Raw genomic sequence first — 23921 nt, 5'->3', positions numbered from 1 at the left:
GCAGCCCAAAACGAATAACGTAACTCCAAAAGGCAAAATACAGAACCTCATACCAAAAACACACCCTGACAAACGAACAATCCCGCACAAACAACAAACCTAACTAGCTAGCCTAAATATCCTTCCCCACTAACAACTAACACAAAACAGGTGCGCAACTAACCTAGGCCTAACTAACAGAACGTGAAACATAAATCGATGGTAGCTAGTGGCCGGCGACGACGACCGCCGAGCGCCGCCCGGGCGAGGAGGGGCGCCACCTTCCGTAGGTGTCGTGACAGGCGCATGTAACTAATAAAGTTTGATTTTATTTGATTTGAGGACAGAAAATCTCACAAGAAACAGACTTCATTATATTCAAATTAGACCGCACTGAATATTATGTTACTATTATCTCCGTCCTCACTTCTACGGACAGGAACTACAAGAAACGTCTGACATCTGTGATTGCCAACAAGGGTTTTGCCACCAAGGACTAAGTCATGTTTTGCAGAGGGGTCAAATACTTATTTCACTCATTAAAATGCAAATCAATTTATAACATTTTTGACATGTGTTTTTTCTGGATTTTTTTGTTGTTATTCTGTCTCTCACTGTTCAAATAAACCTACCATTAAAATTATAGACTGATCATTTCTTTGTCAGTGGGCAAACGTACAAAATCAGTAGGGGATCAAATACTTTTTTCCCTCACTGTATATACAGGGGTTACTGGTACAGAGTCAATGTGGAGACTATATACAGGGGGTACCGGTACCGAGTCAATGTGGAGGCTATATACAGGGGGTACCGGTACAGAGTCAATGTGGAGGCTATATACAGGGGGTGCCGGTACAGAGTCAATGTGGAGACTATATACAGGGGGTACCGGTACAGAGTCAATGTGGAGGCTATATACAGGGGGCACTGGTACAGAGTCAATGTGGAGGCTATATACAGGGGGTACTGGTACAGAGTCAATGTGGAGACTATATACAGGGGGTACAGGTACAGAGTCAATGTGGAGGCTATATACAGGGGGTACCGGTACAGAGTCAATGTGGAGTCTATATACAGGGGGTACCGGTACAGAGTCAATGTGGAGGCTATATACAGGGGGTACCGGTACAGAGTGAATGTGCGGGGGCAAAAGTTAATCGAGGTAATTGAGGTAATATGTACATGTAGGTAGAGGTAAAGTGATTATGCATAGATAATAAACCGAGCCTTCCTCTGACACCGCCTGGTGTAGAGGTCCTGGATGGCAGGAAGCTTGGTCCCAGTGATGTACTGGGCCGTACTCACTACCCTCTGTAGCACCTTGCAGTCGGATACCAGTCCATTGACTCAATTCCAGCCATTTTATATGAACCGCCTCCACTGATAGATGCTATAGACCCCACTGAGTCTTTTCAACCCCACTTTTACCTCTATTTGACGTCTCAATGTACATTTGCTTCATCTTGACCAGGTCGCAGTTGTAAATGAGAACTTGTTCTCAACTGGCCTACCTGGTTAAATAAAGATGAAATAAAAAAATAAATAAAAATATATATTTTTTTCTCTGCAGTCTAATGTTGTGAACATACCAATCTGGACATTGTATTTTTCAATAGGGGTTTAAAAAAAATGTTTTTAGAAGCATATTTCAAATTGAATCCATAAAGTCCTTCTTTTATTTGCTAACAAGGACTATAAAATGGACATTGAGATTAAAATGTAATGTATTTCGAATTAGTTATCCACATTTTTATGTGTTTTGAAACGCGGGCTTTTATTTTGAATGATTCGTCATTACCATACGAAGTGACGTCAGTGTTTGTGCTGCTGGCAGAATTACCAGTCTGGTTCGTCTTTTATCCACAACACGTAAGTACATAAACAAACAACGTTTTGGGTCATATTTGATCGTTTTTCAACTAGACTCGTACAGTAACGATAAAACAAAGGTTTGACCGTCTAAATGTACATTGAATAATATATCGTTTCTCTATTAGTGCATCGTTGATTGGTCGTGAGGCTTCGTCACAGCTCTAACGTTAGCATTGTAGCTAGCTAGCTAGCCTGTCTTTCTAATTATTTTTTCTAGTGACATTGCAGAATGATATGCATATAAAGCGTTTTATCTTTATGCACATACACATTATTTCTAAATACGATTACAATTGAGCATGTAAAGGTTTAAAAAAAAATAATACAAAAAATGTATCATCCAGGCGGATTCAGTATGCGCAGCCATAATCCTACACAAAGACCAACTGGCTAGCTCTGGTAACGCTGTGCTAACTAACCTTAGTTAACAATGTGCTGTTGTTTCAATGTTGTTTCAATGTCTGGGACATTTTAAACTGGGAATATAAAATACAGTTTGATTTATTCCTCCCCAAAATAGTGTTCAGTATTCATTGACATTTGGTATGAATGTAACGTTAGTCAGGGTAGCTAGCTAATTCCTGTGCTTTGGGAGGTTAAACATGAACCCTACGGTAGTTACCTGTCAAAACATCAGATGGATTTTTTACAACTATTACCATGTTGAGGTTATTTATTTTTGTTTGTTTTCCAGTTGTTCTCTGATGATGTAGCTACAGTATTCATTTATCTACCTAGCTATGTATCGGATTTATCAACCTAGCTATCTATACTGAACAACAACAAAATATAAACGCAACAATTTCAGAGATTTTACTGAGTTACAGTTCATATAAGGAAATCAGTCAAGTGAAATAAATGAATTAGGCTCTAATCTATGGATTTCACATGACTGGGGAGGGACACAGCCCACCCACTTGGGTGTCAGGCCCAGCCAATCAGAATTAGTTTTCCCCCTCAAAAGGGCTTTATTACAGACAGAAATACTCCTCAGTTTCATCAGCTGTCCGGATGGCTGGTCTCAGACGATCCCACAGGTGAAGAAGCCGGATGTGGAGGTCCTTGGCTGGCGTGGTTACACGTGGTCTGCGTTGGTGAGGCCAGTTGGACGTACTGCCAAATTCTTTAAAATGATGTGGAGGCGGCTTATGGTAGAGAAATAAACATTCAATTCTCTGGCGACAGCTCTGGTGGATATTCCTGCAGTCAGCATGCCAATTGCACGCTCCCTCAACTTGAGACATCTGTGACAATGTGTTGTGTGACAAAACTGCACATTTTAGAGTGGACTTTTTATTGTCTTCAGTACAAGGTGCACCTGTGTAATGATCACAATGACAGCATACCACCCTGCCTCTGAAGCTAAGCAGGGTTGGTCCTGGTCAGTCCCTGGATGGGAGACCAGATGCTGCTGGAAGTGGTGTTGGAGGGCCAGTAGGAAGCACTCTTTCCTCTGGTCTAAAAAAAAATCTCCCAATGCCCCTGACACTGCCCTGTGTCGGGTGCTGTCTTTCGGATGGAACGTTAAACAGTTGACCTGACTCTGTGGTCACTAAAAGATCCCATGCCACTTACCATAAGAGTAGGGGTGTTAACCCCGGTCTCCTGTCTAAAGTCCCAATCTGGCCCTCATACCATCATGGCCACCTAATCATCCCCAGTTTACAATTGGCTCATTCATTCCCTTCATCTTCTCTGTAACTATTCCCCAGGTCATTGCTGACAATGTGTCCTCAGTCAACTTACCTGGTAAAAATAAAAATCTACCTAGCAAGCTATTGGATTTATCTACCCATCTTGCTTCTCTGTTTTTGGCCATATACAGTTGAAGTCAGAAGTTTACATACACCTTAGCCAAATACATTTAAACTCAGTTTTTCACAATTCCTGACATTCAATTCTAGTAAAAATTCCCTGTCTTAGGTCAGTTAGGATCACCACTTTATTTTAAGAATGTGAAATGTCAGAATAATAGTAAAGAGTGATTTATTTCAGCTTTTATTTCTTTCATCACATTCCCAGTGGGTCAGAAGTTTATATACACTCAATTAGTATTTGGTGGCATTGCCTTTAAATTGTTTAACTTGTGTCAAACGTGTCGGGTAGCCTTCCACAAGCTTCCCACTATAAGTTGGGTGAATATTGGCCCATTCCTCCTGACAGAGCTGGTGTAACTGAGTCAGGTTTGTAGGCCTCCTTGCTCGCACACACTTTTTCAGTTCTGCCCACAAATTCTCTATGGGATTGAGGTCAGGGCTTTGTGATGGCCACTCCAATACCTTGACTTTGTTGTCCTTAAGCCATTTTGCCACAACTTTGGAAGTATGCTTGGGGTCATTGTCCATTTGGAGGACCCATTTGCGACCAAGCTTTAACTTCCTGACTAATGTCTTGAGATGTTGCTTCAATATATCCACATCATTTTCTTCCTCATGATGCCATCTATTTTGTGAAGTGCACCAGTCCCTCCTGCAGCAAAGCACCCCCACAACATGATGCTGCACCCCCGTGCTTCACGGTTGGGATGGTGTTCTTCGGCTTGCAAGCATCCCCTCTTTTTCCTCCAAACATAACGATGGTCATTATGGCCAAACAGTTCTAATTTTGTTTCATCAGACCAGAGGACATTTCTCCAAAAAGTACGATCTTTGTCCCCATGTGCAGTTGCAAACCGTAGTCTGACTTTTTATGGTGGTTTTGGAGCAGTGGCTTCTTCCTTGCTGAGCGGCCTTTCAGGTTCTGTTGATATAGGACTCGTTTTACTGTGGATATAGATACTTTTGTACCTATTTCCTCCAGCATCTTCACAAGGTCCTTTGCTGTTGTTCTAGGATTGATTTGCACTTTTCGCACCAAAGTACGTTCATCTCTAGGAGACAGAACGCGTCTCCTTCCTGAGCGGTATGAAGGCTCCGTGGTCCCATGGTGTTTATACTTGCGTACTACTGTTTGTACAGATTAACGTGGTACCTTCAGGCGTTTGGAAATTGCTCCCAAGGATGAACCAGACTTGTGGAGGTCTACAATTCTTTTTTTGAGGTCTTGGCTGATTTCTTTAGATTTTCCCATGATGTCAAACAGAGGCACTGAGTTTGAAGGTAGGCATCCACAAGGAACACCTTGAATTGACTCAAATTATGTCATTAGCCTATCAGAGGCTTCTAAATCCATGACATAATTTTCTGGAATTTTCCAAGCTGTTTAAAGGCACAGTCAGCTTAGTGTATGTAAACTTCTGACCCACTGGAAGTGTGATACAGTGAATTATGAGTGAAATAATCTGTCTGTAAACAATTGTTGGAAAAATGACTTGTGTCATGCACAAAGTAGATGTCCTAACCGACTTGCCTAAAACTATAGTTTGTTAACAACAAATTTGTGGAGTGGTTGAAAAATTAGTTTTAATTTCTCCAACCTAAGTGTATGTAAACGTCCGACTTCAACTGTACCACAAACCCCCGGAGGTGCCTTTCTGCTGTTATAAACTGGTTACGAACGTAACTAGAACAGTTTAAAAATAAAAATAATGTTTTGTCATACCCATGGTATACGGTCTGATATACCATGGGTTTCAGCCAACGGTACATCAACTATATATTCTTTTGGTGCTGACCAAAAGTAAACTGTGTGGGTGTGTGTGAGAGATGGCTGTGTGTTTGGTCCATTTTAATGGCGCTAATGTTTTTTATTCCAGGTTGGGAGTATGACGCAGGCAGTGCAGACGAATGGGGTGCAACCCCTCAGTAAGACATGGGAACTCAGTCTGTATGAGCTACAGAGGACTCCACAGGTAGGGGAGCACATTTACTGTAACACCTCTCTGTCTCTGAGCTACAGAGGACTCCATAGGTAGGGGAGCACATTTACTGTAACACCTCTCTGTCTCTGAGCTACAGAGGACTCCACAGGTAGGGGAGCACATTTACTGTAACACCTCTCTTGTCTCTGAGCTACAGAGGACTCCACAGGTAGGGGAGCACATTTACTGTAACACCTCTCTGTCTCTGAGCTACAGAGGACTCCACGGGTAGGGGAGCACATTTACTGTAACACCTCTCTGTCTCTGAACTACAGAGGACTCCACAGGTAGGGGAGCACATTTACTGTAACACCTCTCTTGTCTCTGAGCTACAGAGGACTCCATAGGTAGGGTTGCTTTTAACTTTTAGTTTTAAAGTTTTATTACGTAGATTTGAGTGTTTCACAGATCAGGGTTACCACCACTAGCTGCGTTAGACTTAGCCCTAGTTCAAACACCGCTCTGATGCGTCACTTTCTCTTTAGCTAAGAGTGGAGACAGAGCCGTCTGACACCGTAGAGCCGTCTGACACCGTAGAGCCTCCTAGGACTTTTGACGATAGTTTGGCAGCTCTTTTCTGAGTGCTATGGCTGAAACACGCCTCTGTTTCACGCAGCGCGCTGTTGGGAGAAATGGTTATGCATGTTAATTGCAGGCAAATAAAGGTTGCTTCGCTACCACATCCACAATGGAAGCACAGTAATGGCCTTGGATTGGCAGGTGTTGGACTTCTGTGATGAGGGGACCAGCTCTATTTAAGCTATAAGGTCTGAGGGGGTGTGGTATATGCTCAATATACCACGTCTAAGGGCTGAGCTATTGCACGACACAACGCGGAGTGCCTGTATACAGCCCTTAGCCACGGTATATTGGTCATATACCACAAATCCCCTGAGGTGCCTTATTGCTATTATAAATTGGTTACCAACGTAGTGTTTTGTCATACACGTGGTATACCGTCTCAAATACCATGGCTTTCAGCCAATCAGCATTCAGGGCTCGAACCATTCAGTTTATAATATACGGTATTGATCACAGCGTAGGCTAGCCGATCAGTTCAGATATTACAGGAAGGCTACTCATTGATTCCTTTGTGAAACAGAGTTCTGAAGATGTTACGTTAACCGAGGCCCATTAATAAATGCATCATATTCACTGTTTCCAATATGAACTTCTGTGTGAATCGTTTTTTTTGTGTGAAATAAACTCAGGGGTTTCTTTAGGTGGATGATGATGATGAGGCGCTGTATGAATCTAAACATTTTAAAAGAAGAAATTGTAATCCTTCTTTACGAATCTCTCTTCCCTAGTTTCCTTTTTGTTGTGGTGTGAATATTCCTACAGTGCATTCGGAAAGTACCGTATTCAAACCCCTTGACTTTTTCCACATTTTGTTACGTTACAGCCTTATTCTAAAATGGATTAAATGAAACATTTTCCTCATCAATCTACACACAATACCCCAGAATGACAAACAGTTATTTTTTTATTTTTTTACATTTTTGTAGAATAAAAAACAGAAATACCTTATTTACATAAGTATTCAGACCCTTTGCCATGAGACTCGAAACTGAGCTCAGGTGCATCCTGTTTCCATTGATCATCCTTGAGATGTTTCTACAACTTGATTGGAGTCCACCTGTGGTAAATTAAATTGATTGTAAATATATAAGGTCCCACAGTTGACAGTGCATGTCAGAGCAAAAACTAAGCCATGAAGTCGAAGGAATTGTCCGTAGAGCTCCGAGACAGGATTGTGTCAAGACACAGATCTGGGGAAGGGTACGAGAAAATGTCTGCAGCATTGAAGGTCCCCAAGAACACATCATTATTAAATGGGAGTTTAGAACCACCAAGTCTCTTCCTAGAGCTGGCCGCCCGGCCAAACTGAGCAATCAGGGGAGAAGGTCCTTGGTCAGGGAGGTGACCAAGAACCCGTTGGTCACTCTGACAGAGCTCCAGAGTTCCTCTGTGGAGATGAGAGAACCTTCCAGAAGGTCAACCATCTCTGCAGCACTCTACCAGTTATGCCATTATGGTCGAGTGGCCAGACGGAAGCCACTCCTCAGTAAAAGGCACATGACAGCCCACTTGGAGTTTTCCAAAAGGCACCTAAAGACTCTCAGACCATGAGAAACAAGATTCTCTGGTCTGATGAAACCAAGATTGAACTCTTTGGCCTGAATGCCAAGCGTCACGTCTGGAGGAAACCTGGCACCATCCCTACAGTGAAGCACGGTGGTGGCAGCATCATGCTGTGGAGATGTTTTTCAGCGGCAGGGACTGGGAGACTAGTCAGGGTCGAGGGAAAGATGAACGGAGCAAAATACAGAGATCCTTGATGAAAACCTGCTCAGGACCTCAGATTGGGGTGAAGGTTCCCCTTCCAACAGGACAACAACCCTAAGCACACAGCCAAGACAATGCAGGAGTGGCTTCGGGACAAGTCTCTGGATGTCCTTGAGTGGCCCAGCCAGAGCCCGGCCTTGAACCCGATCGAACATCTCTGGAGAGACCTGCAAATAGCTGTGCAGCGACGCTCCCCATCCAACCTGACAGAGCTTGAGAGGATCTACAGAGAAGATTGGGAGAAACTCCCCAAATACAGGTGTGCCAAGCTTGTAGCGTCATACCCAAGAAGACTCGAGGCTGTAATCGCTGCCAAAGGTGCTTCAACAAAGTACTTAGTAAAGGGTCTGAATATTTATGTGATTTTAAATTTTTATACATTAGCAAAAAATTCAAACCTGTTTTTGCTTTGTCAGTATGGGGTGTTGTGTGTAGAATGATGAGGGGGGGAAAAAACAATTAAATACATTTTAGAATAAGGCTGTAAAGTAACAATGTGGAAAAAGTCAAGGGGTCTGAATACTCCTCCTCCTGTACAGGAGGCTATATAGGGTATACAATATATAGGACCAGAGTTGGGCATATGTTTTCATCTGTCCCCCCCGTACAGGAGGCCATCACAGATGGGCTGGAGATCGCGGTGTCTCCCAGGAGCCTCCACAGCGAGCTGATGTGTCCGATCTGTCTGGACATGCTGAAGAACACCATGACAACCAAGGAATGTCTGCACCGCTTCTGTGCCGACTGCATCATCACCGCCCTCAGATCAGGGTATGTTCCCTAACCCTACCCTAAAGTAATCTCGCCTACCCTAACCCAACCGACCCTAAAGTAACCGACCATAACCTACCCTAACGTACCCTAAAGGAACCTACCCTAAACTAACCTAAAGTAACCTACCCTACCCTAAAGTAACCTACCCTAAAGTAACCTTACCCTAAAGTAACCTTACCCTAAAGTAACCTTACCCTAAAGTAACCTACCCTAAAGTAACCCACCCTAAAGTAACCTACCCTAAAGTAACCTACCCTAAAGTAACCCACCCTAAAGTAACCTACCCTACCCTAAAGTAACCTACCCTACCCTAAAGTAACCCACCCTAAAGTAACCTACCCTACCCTAAAGTAACCTAACCTACCCTAAAGTAACCTAACCTACCCTAAAGTACCCCACCATAAAGTAACCTACCCTACCCTAAAGGAACCTACCCTACCCTAAAGTAATCTACCCTAAAGTAACCTAACCTACCCTAAAGTAATCTACCCTAAAGTAACCTACCCTACCGTAAAGTAACCTACCCTACCCTAAAGTAACCTACCCTACCCTAAAGTAACCCAACCTACCCTAAAGTAACCTACCCTACTCTAAACACCCTACCCTAAAGGACCCTACCCTAAAGTAACCTAACCTACCCTAAAGTAATCTACCCTAAAGTAACCTACCCTACACTAAAGTAACCTACCCTAATGTAACCTTCCCTAAAGTAACCGACCCTAAAGTAACCTACCCTACCCTAAAGTAACCTACCCTAAAGTACCCTTCCCTAAAGTAACCCACCCTTCCCTAAAGTAACCTACCCTACCCTAAAGTATTCTACCCAACCCTAAAGTAACCCACCCTACCCTAAAGTAACCTACCCTACCCTAAAGTAACCTACCCTACCCTAAAGTAACCTCCCCTAAAGTAACCTACCCTACCCTAAAGTAACCTACCCTAAAGTAACCTAACCTACCCTAAAGTAACCTACCCTAAAGTAACCCACCCTACCCTAAAGTAACCTACCCTAAAGTATTCTCACTGCCTCTAACTAGTCTTGTGCTGACTGCATCATCATTGCATTGAGATCAGGGTAAAGGTTATGATATTTGGTATGTAGTCTACCTTGTACCCCTAACCATGTTCACATGAAGCTCCTCAGTTTGAGCAAAAAGCACCACGACATGCCGCTGTTGTCACTAATCTATTCGTTTGGTCTCAGACACTGATTACTATGTCTTGTGTTTATTTTGTATTTCTCAAAGTTCTGATTGACTGCAGATAACTTTTGTTACACAGGACATCATCACCACCACCACAGGGTTGATTTCCTGTGTAACAAGGGGGTCAAGCTCTCATTGTAAATAAGAATTCGTTTTTTTTATTGACCTGCCTGGTGAAGGACAACTAAGAAGGGAGGGCTAGCTCGGTCTAACTCTGTCTGTGTTCCCCCTAGCAACAAGGAATGCCCTACGTGCAGGAAGAAGCTGGTGTCTAAGCGGTCCCTGCGGCCGGACCCGAACTTTGACGCCCTCATCAGTAAGATCTACCCCAGCAGAGATGAGTACGAGGCCCACCAGGAGAGGGTTCTGGCCCGCATCTCCAAACACAACAACCAACAGGCCCTGTCCCACAGCATCGAGGAGGGCCTCAAGATACAGGCCATGAACAGGTACTGTACCCTGACCTTTAACCCCTAACCTCTATGGGCTAGGTGGGACGCTAGCGTCCCCCCCCGTGGTGCACTCCATCAACAGCAGGTGCATTTCAAGAGCGGCAAATTTGAATCCAAATAAATGTCAAAATTCAAATTTTTCAAACATACAACTATTTTACACCCTTTGAAAGATAAACATCTCCTTAATCTAACCACGTTTTACGATTTCAAAAAGGTTTTACGGCGAAAGCATAAATTTAGAGTATGTTAGGACAGTACATTTACAAGAGTTGTGTGTAATGTTTTGTCAATTCAAAGACAGGGTAACCAAAACCATAAAACCAGCTAAAATGATGCACTAACCTTTTACAATCTCCATCAGATGACACTCCTAGGACATTATGTTAGACAATGCATGCATTTTTAGTTCTATCAAGTTCATATTTATATCCAAAAACAGCGTTTTACTATGGCATTGATGTTGAGGAAATCGTTTCCCTCCAATAACCGGCAGTCAAGTCAGCGTCACAAATTAAATAATTAAAATTAGAAAACATTGGTAAAATATTATATTGTCATTTAAAGAATTATAGATTTACATCTCTTGAACGCAATCAACTTGCCAGATTTAAAAATAACCTTACTGGGAAATCACACTTTGCAATAATCTGAGCACTGCGCCCAGAAACATACGCGTTGCGATACAGACTAGACGTCATGTTGGGGAGATCTAAAATCGAAAATACTATGTAAATAATCCATTACCTTTGATTCTCTTCATCAGATGTCACTTCCAGGTATCACAGGTCCATAACGAATGTAGTTTTGTTCAAAAAAGCTCATCATTTATGTCCAAAAATCTCCGTCTTGTTAGCACATGATCTAAGCCAGCCGGACTTCTCGTCATGAACGAGGGGAAAAAATATATTTACGTTCGTTCAAACATGTCAAACGTTGTATAGCATAAATCATTAGGGCCTTTTTTAACCAGAACATGAATAATATTCAAGGTGGACGAATGCATACTCTTTTATAACGTATTGGAACGAGGGTACCCAACATGAACTCGCGCGCCAGGTGTCTAATGGGACATCATCGTTCCATGGCTCTTGTTCGGTCAGATCTCCCTCCAGAAGACTCAAAACACTTTGTAAAGGCTGGTGACATCTAGTGGAAGCAATAGGAAGTGCCAAAATATTCCTCAGCCCCTGTGTTTTTCAATGGGATAGGTTTAAAGGCAATACAACACATCAGGTATCCACTTCCTGTCAGAAAATGTCTCAGGTTTTTGCCTGCCAAATGAGTTCTGTTATACTCACAGACACCATTCAAACAGTTTTAGAAAATTTAGGGTGTTTTCTATCCATATGTAATAAGTATATGCATATTCTAGTTACTGGGTAGGAGTGGTAACCAGATTAAATCGGGTATGTTTTTTTATCCAGCCGTGTCAATACTGCCCCCTAGCCCTAACAGGTTAACCCCTAACCCCTGTCCCACAGCATCGAGGAGGGCCTCAACATACAGGTACTGTACCCTGACCTTTAACCCCTGTCCCACAGCATCGAGGAGAGCCTCAACATACAGGCCATGAACAGGTACTGTACCCTGACCTTTAACCCATGTCCCACAGCTTCGAAGGCCTCAACAAACAGACCATGAACAGGTACTGTACCCTGACCTTTAACCCCTAACCCCTGTCCCACAGCATCGAGGAGGGCCTCAATATACAGGTACTGTACCCTGACCTTTAACCCCTAACCCCTGTCCCACAGCATCGAGGAGGGCCTCAACATACAGGCCATGAACAGGTATTGTACCCTGACCTTTAACCCCTGTCCCACAGCATCGAGGAGGGCCTAGTGTTCCTCACTATTTCCCATGTAGGTGTCTCCTTACCAACAAAAACTTACCCTATGATACAGAATATGTTTCTGGAACTATGATCCAATTGAATGTTACTTTATCAAATGGAATTGAAATCCTCTCTGCTCTTCCCTCCTCACACCACTGGGTGTCGCCACCTCCCTCCAGGCTGCAGCGAGGGAAGAAGCACCAGCTGGAGAACGGGAGCGGGGCGGAGGACAACGGCGACTCCTCCCACTGCAGCAACGCCTCCGTCCACTCCAACCAGGTACAAGGATACCTTCATTCCCGTCTAGGGTTGCAAAATTCTGGTAACCAAATTCCCAGGTTTATCAGAAATCCCAGGTTGGGAAATCCTGGGAATCCGGAATCCTCCAACCAGGACTTCTTGACCCTGGGACTTTTGATTAAAGGAGCTGGGGGGGGGGGGGCGGCATCACCCTTCACCCCTAATCACATCTATCAAATACCTAAACGGGAATCAGTAAAGTTGAGCTGTGTTAGCACGCCACTGACATAATGTGTAAGGGTAGGGTATATATGTATGTGGCTATACGAGACGTGAATGACACGGGATGGGTAGCGTGCAATGTAATGTACCGTGTTATTATGACGCTATAAATGCATGCATACAAATATACATTTTGTTGAGTAAAGATCAATACCAGCAGGAACGTTACACCAGGAACGTTACACCAGGAACATTACACCAGGAACAATACACCAGGAACGTTACACCAGGAACAATACACCAGGAACGTTACACCAGGAACAATACACCAGGAACGTTACACCAGGAACGTTACACCAGGAACGTTACACCAGGAACGTTACAGCAGGAACAATATCACCATGAACATTACAGCAGGAACAATATCACCAGGAACAATATCACCAGGAACAATATCACCAGGAACAATATCACCAGGAACGTTACACCAGGAACATTACACCAGGAACAATACAGCAGGAACGTTACCAGCAGGAACATTCTCCTGTCTTCTTGCTGTAACATGTTATCCCCTGGGTTGTACTCAGCGAGTCTTTTCCCCCAACAAATGTAAAGCAGGAGGCGGGTCCGAGCATCAAGCGTACCAAGACGTCAGATGACTCTGGTCTGGACATGGACAACGCCACAGAGAACGGAGGAGGAGGTGGAGGAGGAGACATGGCCGTGGACGGAGCCAGCGAGATAGAACTGGTGTTCTGTCCTCATCCTACGCTCATGGACAAGGAGGACACCGAGCAGACCAGGTGGCTTTGTGGGAGGGGTTAACGTGTGGGTGGGAGGGGTTAACGTGTGGGTGGGAGGGGTTAACGTGTGGGTGGGAGGGGTTAACGTGTGGGTGGGAGGGGTTAACGTGTGGGTGGGAGGGGTTAACGTGTGGGTGGGAGGGGTTAACGTGTGGGAGGGAGGGGTTAACGTGTGGGAGGGAAGGAGGGAGGGGTTAACGTGTGGGAGGGAGGGGTTAACGTGTGGGAGGGAAGGAGGGAGGGGTTAGCGTGTGGGAGGGAAGGAGGGAGGGGTTAACGTGGGAGGGAGGGGTTAACGTGTGGGAGGGAAGGAGGGGTTAACGTGTGGGAGGGAAGGAGGGAGGGGTTAACGTGTGTGTGTGTGTGTGTGTGTGTGTGTGTGTGTGTGTGTGTGTGTGTGTGTGAGAGGATATGTGTGTGTGTGTGTGTTATCTAAGTCACTGGTCCAAGGCCCCTGGCTGAAGACGTTAAGTAACACTTGTGTGTGGTAGTGTTGAGTTTGTTCCCAGGTACATCAAGACGTCAGGTAACGCCACAGTGGACCACCTGTCTAAGTACCTGGCTGTGCGTCTGGCCCTGGAGGAACTAAGGAAGAACGGAGAGGCCAGCCCCGTCAATGTAGACGCTGCCTCAGAGAAACAATACACCATTTATATCCCTACAGCCAACGGACAGTTCACGGTAATAATACAATATGTTACTACAAATACTACTACAATACACCATTTATATCCCTACAGCCAAAGGCCAGTTCACGGTAATAATACAATATATTACTACAAATACTACTACAATACACCATTTATATCCCTACAGCCAACGGCCAGTTCACGGTAATAATACAATATATTACTACAAATACTACCACAATACACCATTTATATCCCTACAGCCAATGGCCAGTTCATGGTAATAATACAATACTACCACTATTACTGCTACTTCCACTACTATTACTACTACTCTTACTACTATCACTATTACTACTACTATTATCACTATTACTACTGCTACTATTACTATCGCTATTATTACTACTATCACTATTACTACTATCACTATTACTACTACTATCACTATTACTACTACTATTACTGATGCTACTACCAGTATTATTACTACTGCTGCTGTTACTACTATTGCTATCACTATTACTACTACTATCACTATTAGTACTACTGTTACTATTACTACTATCACTAGTACTACTATCACTATTACTACTATTACTAATACTAACATATTACTATTTTACACCATTTTAAAGACAAGACTCTCGTTAATCTAACCACACTGTCCGATTTCAAAAAGGCGTTACAACGAAAGCAAAACATTAGATTATGTCAGCAGAGTACCCAGCCAGAAATAATCAGACACCCATTTTTCAAAATAGCATATAATGTCACAAAAACCAAAACCACAGCTAAATGCAGCACTAATCTTTGATGATCTTCATCAGATGACACTCCTAGGACGTTATGTTATACAATACATGCATGTTTTGTTCAATCAAGTTCATATTTTTATCAAAAACCAGCTTTTTACATTAGCATGTGATGTTCAGAACTAGCATTCCCACCGAACACTTCCGGTGAATTTACTAAATTACTCACGATAAACGTTCACAAAAAACATAACAATTATTTTAAGAATTATAGATACAGAACTCCTTTATGCAATCGCTATGTCCGATTTAAAATAGCTTTTCGGTGAAAGCACATTTTGCAATATTCTGAGTAGATAGCCCGGCCATCACAGGCTACCTATTTTGACACCCACCAAGTTTGGTACTCACCAAACTCAGATTTACTATAAGAAAAATTTGATTACCTTTGCTGTTCTTCGTCAGAATGCACTCCCAGGACTTGTACTTCAACAACAAATGTTGGTTTGGTTCCAAATAATCCATAGTTATATCCAAATAGCGGCGTTTTGTTCGTGCGTTCAAGACACTATCACTATTACTGCCACTATTACTATCACTATAGCACTTTTTGGTAACCTTTTGGCAAATTTTGAATATACCCACTATCACTATTAGTACTACTGTTACTATCACTATTACTACTATCACTAGTACTACTATCACTGTTACTATTACTACTATTCTACTAGAGCCTATGGGAGCCTTAGAATGTGTCACATTACAGCAGAGATCCTCTGTTTTGGAAAGAGATGACAAAGACCACTATTGCTACTGCTACTATTACTACTACTATCATTACTACTACTATCACAATTACTATTACTACTACTATCACTGTTCCTACTACTATCACTACTACCACTATTACTATCACTATCACTATTACTGCTATGTAATGTGTCACAGTACAGCAGAGATCCTCTGTTTTGGAAAGAGATGACAAAGACCACTATTGCTACTGCTACTATTACTACTACTATCATTACTACTACTATCACAATTACTATTACTACTACTATCACTGTTCCTACTACTATCACTACTACCACTATTACTATCACTATCACTATTACTGCTACCACTATTACTATCACTATTACTATTACTACCACTATTACTACCACTATTACAACCACTATCACTATTACTCTCACTACCACAATTGCTATCACTATCACTACTATCACTACCACTATTACTACTGCTGTTACTATCACTATTACTACTATCACTATCGCCACTATTACTACCACTATCACTACTATTACCACTATTACTACTATTACTACTATCACTATTACTGCCACAATTATTACTACTACCTCTATTACTACTACCACTATCACTATTACTATCACTATTACTACTATCACTATTACTACCACTATCACTACTACCACTATCACTACTCTCACTACCACTATTACTGTTACTACCACTATTACTACCACTATCACTACTCTCACTTACTACTATTACTACTATCACAACCACTATTACTTCCACTATTACCACTACCACTATCACTATTACTACTATCACTATTACTACCTCTATTACTGCTATTACTACCACTATTACTATCACTACTCTCACTGCCACTATTACTATCACTACCACTATTACTACCACTATCACTATTACTGCTATCACTATTACTTTCACTACCATTATTACTACCACTGTTACCACTATCACTATTACTACCACTATTACCACTTTTACTATTACTACTACTATTACTACCACTATTGCTATCACTACTACTACTACTACCACTATTACTACTACCACTACCACTATTAATACTACCACTATCACTACCATTACTACCACTATTACTACTATTACTATCACTATTACTACCACTATTACTATTACTACCACTATTACTATCACTATTACTATCACTATTACTACTATCACTATCACTGCTATTACTACCACTACTACTATCGCTACTATTACTACTATCACTATCGCCACTATCACTACTATTACCAATACTACTACTATTACTGCAACTATTACTACTGTCACTACTATTACTATCACTATTACTACTGCTATCACTACCACTGTAACAACCACTATCACTATTACTCTCACTACCACTATTACCACCACTATTACTTGTATTACTATCACTATTACTACTATTACTACCACTATTACTACCACTATCACTACTATTACTACCACTATCACTACTATTACTACCACTATCACTACTATTACTACCACTATCACTACTATTACTTTACTACTGCTACCAATCACTACCACTGTAACAACCACTATCACCATTACTCTCACTACCACTATTATTACCACTATTACTACTATTACTACCACTATTACTACCACTGTTACTATTACTATCGCTATTACTACCACTATTACTACTGCTATTATTACTATCACTATTACTACTACTATCACTACTATCACAACCACTAGTACTACTATCACAACCACTATTACTACCACTACTACTACTTTTACTACTATCACTATTACTATCACTATTACTACTATTACTACCACTATTACTATTACTACCACTATTACTATCACTATTACTACTATTACTACCGCTATTACTACAATCACTATTACTACCACTATTACTATTACTACCACTACTACTATTACTACCACTATTACTACCACTATTACTATTACTATTACTACTACTATTACTACCACTATTACTACCACTATTACTACTATCACAACCACTATTACTATTACTACTACCACTATTACTACTATCACTATTACTACTATTACTGTTACTACCACTATTACTACCACTATTACTATTACTACCACTACTACTATTACTTCCACTATTACTACTATCACAACCACTATCACTATTACTACTACCACTATTATAGTGTTACTACCACTGTTACTACTACCACTATCACTACTATTACTATCACTATTACTACTGCTATCACTATTACTATCACTATTACTACCACTATTACCACTTACCACTATTACTATTACTACTATCACTACTATTACTACTACCATTACTACTATTATTACTATTACTACGACCACTATTACTATTACTACTATCACTACTATTACTACTACCATTACTACTATTATTACTATTACTACGACCACTATCGCTATTACTATTACTACTACCACTATTACTACTACCACCACCACTATTACTACTACCACTACTACTACCACTATCACTACTATTACTACTACCACTATTACTATCACTGCCATTACTACCACTATCACTACAATTACTGCTATCACTATTACTACTATTACTATTACTATTACTACCACTATTACCACTACCACTATTACTACCACTACTACTACTACCACTATTACTATCACTACCATTACTACCACTATCACTACAATTACTACCACTATCACTACTATTACTACCACTATCACTACTATTACTTTACTACTGCTACCAATCACTACCACTGTAACAACCACTATCACCATTACTCTCACTACCACTATTACCACTATTACTACCACTGTTACTATTACTATCGCTATTACTACCACTACCACTATTACTACTGCTATTATTACTATCACTATTACTACTACTATCACTACTATCACAACCACTAGTACTACTATCACAATTACTATTACTACCACTACTACTATTACTACCACTATTACTACCACTATTACTACTATCACAACCACTATTACTATTACTACTACCACTATTACTACTATCACTATTACTACTTTTACTGTTACTACCACTATTACTACCACTATTACTATTACTACCACTACTACTATTACTTCCACTATTACTACTATCACAACCACTATCACTATTACTACTACCACTATTACTACTACCACCACCACTATTACTACTACCACTACTACTACCACTATCACTACTATTACTACTACCACTATTACTATCACTGCCATTACTACCACTATCACTACAATTACTGCTATCACTATTACTACTATTACTATTACTACCACTATTACCACTACCACTATTACTACCACTACTACTACTACCACTATTACTATCACTACCATTACTACCACTATCACTACAATTACTGCTATCACTATTACTACTATTACTACTACTATTACTATTACTACCACTACCACTATTACTATCACTACTATTACTACTACTGTCACTACCACTATTACTACTACCACTATCACTACTACCACTATTACTACCACTGTTACTATTACTATCGCTATTACTACCACTACCACTATTACTACTGCTATTATTACTATCACTATTACTACTACTATCACTACTATCACAACCACTAGTACTACTATCACAATTACTATTACTACCACTACTACTATTACTACCACTATTACTACCACTATTACTACTATCACAACCACTATTACTATTACTACTACCACTATTACTACTATCACTATTACTACTTTTACTGTTACTACCACTATTACTACCACTATTACTATTACTACCACTACTACTATTACTTCCACTATTACTACTATCACAACCACTATCACTATTACTACTACCACTATTACTACTACCACCACCACTATTACTACTACCACTACTACTACCACTATCACTACTATTACTACTACCACTATTACTATCACTGCCATTACTACCACTATCACTACAATTACTGCTATCACTATTACTACTATTACTATTACTATTACTACCACTATTACCACTACCACTATTACTACCACTACTACTACTACCACTATTACTATCACTACCATTACTACCACTATCACTACAATTACTGCTATCACTATTACTACTATTACTACTACTATTACTATTACTACCACTACCACTATTACTATCACTACTATTACTACTACTGTCACTACCACTATTACTACTACCACTATCACTACTACCACTACTACCACTATTACTATCACTACCATTACTACCACTATCACTACTACTACTATTACTACTACCACTATTACGTCTACCACTATTACTACTATTACTACCGCTATTACTACTATTACTATTACTACTACCACTACCACTATTACTATCACTACTATTACTACTACTGTCACTACCACTATTACTACCACTATTACTATTACTACTACACTTACTATCACTGCCATTACTATCACTATTACTATTACTACTACCACTACCACTATTACTCTCACTACTATTATTACTACCGCTACCACTATTACTACCACTATTACTATCACTATTACTACTACACTATTACTATCACTGCCATTACTATTACTACTACCACTACCACTATTACTCTCACTACTATTATTACTACCGCTACCACTATTACTATCACTATTACTACTACACTATTACTATCACTGCCATTACTATCACTATTACTACCACTATTACTACCACCATTACTACCACTATTACTATCACCATTACTATCACTATCACTACCACTATTACTACTACTACCACTATTACTACTACCACTATTAATATCACTACCATTACTATCACTATTGCTACCACTATTACTATTACTACCACTACCACTATTACTATCACTGTTACTACCACTATTATTACTATTACTACCACTATTACTACTACCACTTTCACTACTATTGCTAGTGAGGGGTCAGGGCGTAAAATAAATAATAAACCCCATTTATGGCAGGAGGGGCCTGTGGGAAATATTTTGTATCCCATGGTTTAACAGACGCTCCTATTCAGAGAGACTTAGACTTAGTGCATCCACCTTAACGTAGATAGGTTGGACAATCACGTCAGAGTAAGTAGGAAAGGGTCAAGTATGTCAATCAGTATTTCCTGGTGACCTATACCCTAGTGTTATCTCCTGTCACTGAGGTGAGCTTGTCTATCTGTAACTTGTGAACTGTGGAAAAACAAATTCCTCCTGAGGATGATGAACATCGACCAACCAATCATCTGTCCTCTAGGTGCTGAACGGGTCGTTTTCTCTGGAGCTTGTCAGTGAGAAGTACTGGAAGGTGAACAAGCCCATGGAGCTGTACTTCGCCCCCACCAAGGAGCACAAGTAGACCAGCTGGAGTACACCTGGGGGGGTAGACCACCTGGAGTACACCTGGGGGGGTAGACCACCTGGAGTTCACCTGGGGGGGTAGACCACCTGGAGTACACCTGGGGGGGGTAGACCACCTGGAGTACACCTGGGGGGGGTAGACCACCTGGAGTACACCTGGGGGGGTAGACCACCTGGAGTACACCTGGGGGGGTAGACCACCTGGAGTACACCTGGGGGGGTAGACCACCTGGAGTACACCTGGGGGGGTAGACCACCTGGAGTACACCTGGGGGGGTAGACCACCTGGAGTACACTTGGGGGGTAGACCACCTGGAGTACACCTAGGGCACCCTATTTCCTATGTAGGGCTCTGGCCAAAAGTAGTGCACTATATAGGTAATAGGGTGCCCTTTAGGACACAGCCCTGGATGAGACCTGCCAGGAGAACGAGGTGTCTAATGGACTCTCTCTACATCTCTCTCTCTCTCTCTCTTTACATCTCTCTCTCTCTCTCTCTCTACATTTCTCTCTCTTTTACATCTCTCTCTCTCTCTCTACATCTCTCTCCATTTCTGTCTCTCTCTCTACATCTCTCTCTGTCTGGTGTGAATTTGTTGGTAAGAAGTTAGTATAGGGGGTATGTATAAATGTATCTGATATAGTCACTAGCCAGGCAGAACCTCTTCGTAAGCATTTCTAGAGACGTCACTGCCATTCCAGGGTGGCGTTTAGGAGGGCACTGAATACTGAACGCTGCTGCTAGAAACGCCATAGATTTGTCATGATTCCTTACTCGACATGTCAGATAAGCATGTATGTTCTCTATCTACATCGCTCTCTCCAGGGCTGTCTACCTTCTACCTGCTCCCTGTGTCTAGGTCCTAATACTGAGGTGGTACCTGGGTGTTCTGCTACCTGTGTCTAGGTCCTAATACTGAGGTGGTACCTGGGTGTTCTGCTACCTGTGTCTAGGTCCTAATACTGAGGTGCTACCTGGGTGTTCCAGGGCCTTCTACCTGCTCTGGATAACTGTGGCTGCTTCAGGATGTTGTATGGTCTTTTTGTATCTGGGGGACGGTGAGCTGGGTTGGGGATGGGATGGGAGGCTTTTTCAGATATATGACTAGTGTTTCCGTACAGAAAACTAATGTTTTTGTTGTTTAAAAAAAAAATATATATGTTGAGCAGAGAAGTCATGAAGCTGTTTTCTATAAACCCACGATCCTTGTATTTGTTGACATAGTGTGACTCAAAGGGCACCCTATTTCCCTATGTAGTGCACTACTTTTGACAAGGGCCCATAGGGAATACATTTACATTTACATTACATTTAAGTCATTTAGCAGACGCTCTTATCCAGAGCGACTTACAAAATGGTGCATTCACCTTATGATATCCAGTGGAACAACCACTTTACAATAGTGCATCTAAATCTTTTAAGGGGGGGGTTAGAAGGATTACTTTATCCTATCCTAGGTATTCCTTAAAGAGGTGGGGTTTCAGGTGTCTCCGGAAGATGGTGATTGACTCCGCTGTCCTGGCGTCGTGAGGGAGCTTGTTCCACCATTGGGGTGCCAGAGCAGCGAACAGTTTTGACTGGGCTGAGCGGGAACTGTGCTTCCTCAGAGGTAGGGGGGCCAGCAGGCTAGTGGTGGATGAACGCAGTGCCCTTGTTTGGGTGTAGGGCCTGATCAGAGCCTGAAGGTATGGAGGTGCCGTTCCCTTCACAGCTCCGTAGGCAATCACCATGGTCTTGTAGCGGATGCGAGCTTCAACTGGAAGCCAGTGGAGAGAGCGGAGGAGCGGGGTGACGTGAGAGAACTTGGGAAGGTTGAACACCAGACGGGCTGCGGCGTTCTGGATGAGTTGTAGGGGTTTAATAGCACAGGCAGGGAGCCCAGCCAACAGAGAGTTGCAGTAATCCAGACGGGAGATGACAAGTGCCTGGATTAGGACCTGCGCCGCTTCCTGTGTGAGGCAGGGTTGTACTCTGCGAATGTTGTAGAGCATGAACCTACAGGATCGGGTCACCGCCTTGATGTTAGTGGAGAACGACAGGGTGTTGTCCAGGATCACGCCAAGGTTCTTAGCACTCTGGGAGGAGGACACAAGGGAGTTGTCAACCGTGATGGCGAGATCATGGAACGGGCAGTCCTTCCCCGGGAGGAAGAGCAGCTCCGTCTTGCCGAGGTTCAGCTTGAGCTGGTGATCCGTCATCCACACTGATATGTCTGACAGACATGCAGAGATGCGATTCGCCGCCTGGTTATCAGAAGGGGGAAAGGAGAAGATTAATTGTGTGTCGTCTGCATAGCAATGATAGGAGAGACCATGTGAGGATATGACAGAGCCAAGTGACTTGGTGTATAGCGAGAATAGGAGAGGGCCTAGAACAGAGCCCTGGGGGACACCAGTGGTGAGAGTGCATGGTGCGGAGACAGATTCTCGCCACGCCACCTGGTAGGAGCGACCTGTCAGGTAGGACGCAATCCAAGCGTGGGCCGCGCCGGAGATGCCCAACTCGGAGAGGGTGGAGAGGAGGATCTGATGGTTCACAGTATCAAAGGCAGCAGATAGGTCTAGAAGGATGAGAGCAGAGGAGAGAGAGTTAGCTTTAGCAGTGCGGAGAGCCTCTGTGACACAGAGAAGAGCAGTCTCAGTTGAATGCCCAGTCTTGAAACCTGACTGATTAGGATCAAGAAGGTCATTCTGAGAGAGATAGCAGGAGAGCTGGCCAAGAACGGCACGTTCAAGAGTTTTGGAGAGAAAAGAAAGAAGGGATACTGGTCTGTAGTTGTTGACATCGGAGGGATCGAGTGTAGGTTTTTTCAGAAGGGGTGCAACTCTCGCTCTCTTGAAGACGGAAGGGACGTAGCCAGCGGTCAAGGATGAGTTGAT

The 23921-nt window shown here is 42.1% G+C and overlaps 1 protein-coding gene across 5 annotated transcripts; it reads left to right on the top strand.

The window, feature by feature from the left end:
• Positions 1 to 1782: 1782 nt before the first annotated feature.
• Positions 1783 to 22435, top strand: LOC106569745 (E3 ubiquitin-protein ligase RING2). Of its 5 annotated transcripts, none has more exons than XR_006758850.1 (10): positions 1783 to 1848; positions 5546 to 5641; positions 8610 to 8770; positions 10212 to 10427; positions 12447 to 12546; positions 13345 to 13532; positions 14024 to 14213; positions 20938 to 21063; positions 21206 to 21901; positions 21949 to 22435. XR_006758850.1 is itself a non-coding variant. In XM_045694555.1 (9 exons), the coding sequence occupies exons 2-8, from the start codon at positions 5555 to 5557 to the stop codon at positions 21037 to 21039; spliced, it is 1041 nt and encodes a 346-aa protein (XP_045550511.1). In that variant the 5' UTR covers positions 1783 to 1848; positions 5546 to 5554; the 3' UTR covers positions 21040 to 21063; positions 21206 to 22435. The 5 variants fall into 5 exon arrangements, 3 of the variants coding, with proteins under 3 accessions (XP_045550511.1, XP_045550509.1, XP_045550510.1); XR_006758851.1 differs by having other exon boundaries at positions 21206 to 21962; positions 22010 to 22435; XM_045694555.1 differs by having other exon boundaries at positions 13348 to 13532; positions 21206 to 22435.
• The last annotated feature ends 1486 nt before the right edge of the window (positions 22436 to 23921 follow it).

This window comes from Salmo salar, chromosome ssa14 (assembly GCF_905237065.1).
Source record: "Salmo salar chromosome ssa14, Ssal_v3.1, whole genome shotgun sequence".
NCBI classification, from domain to species: domain Eukaryota; kingdom Metazoa; phylum Chordata; class Actinopteri; order Salmoniformes; family Salmonidae; genus Salmo; species Salmo salar.
The sequence above is the reverse complement of the archived record's forward strand: the minus strand, read 5'-3'. Positions and strand labels throughout refer to the sequence as shown.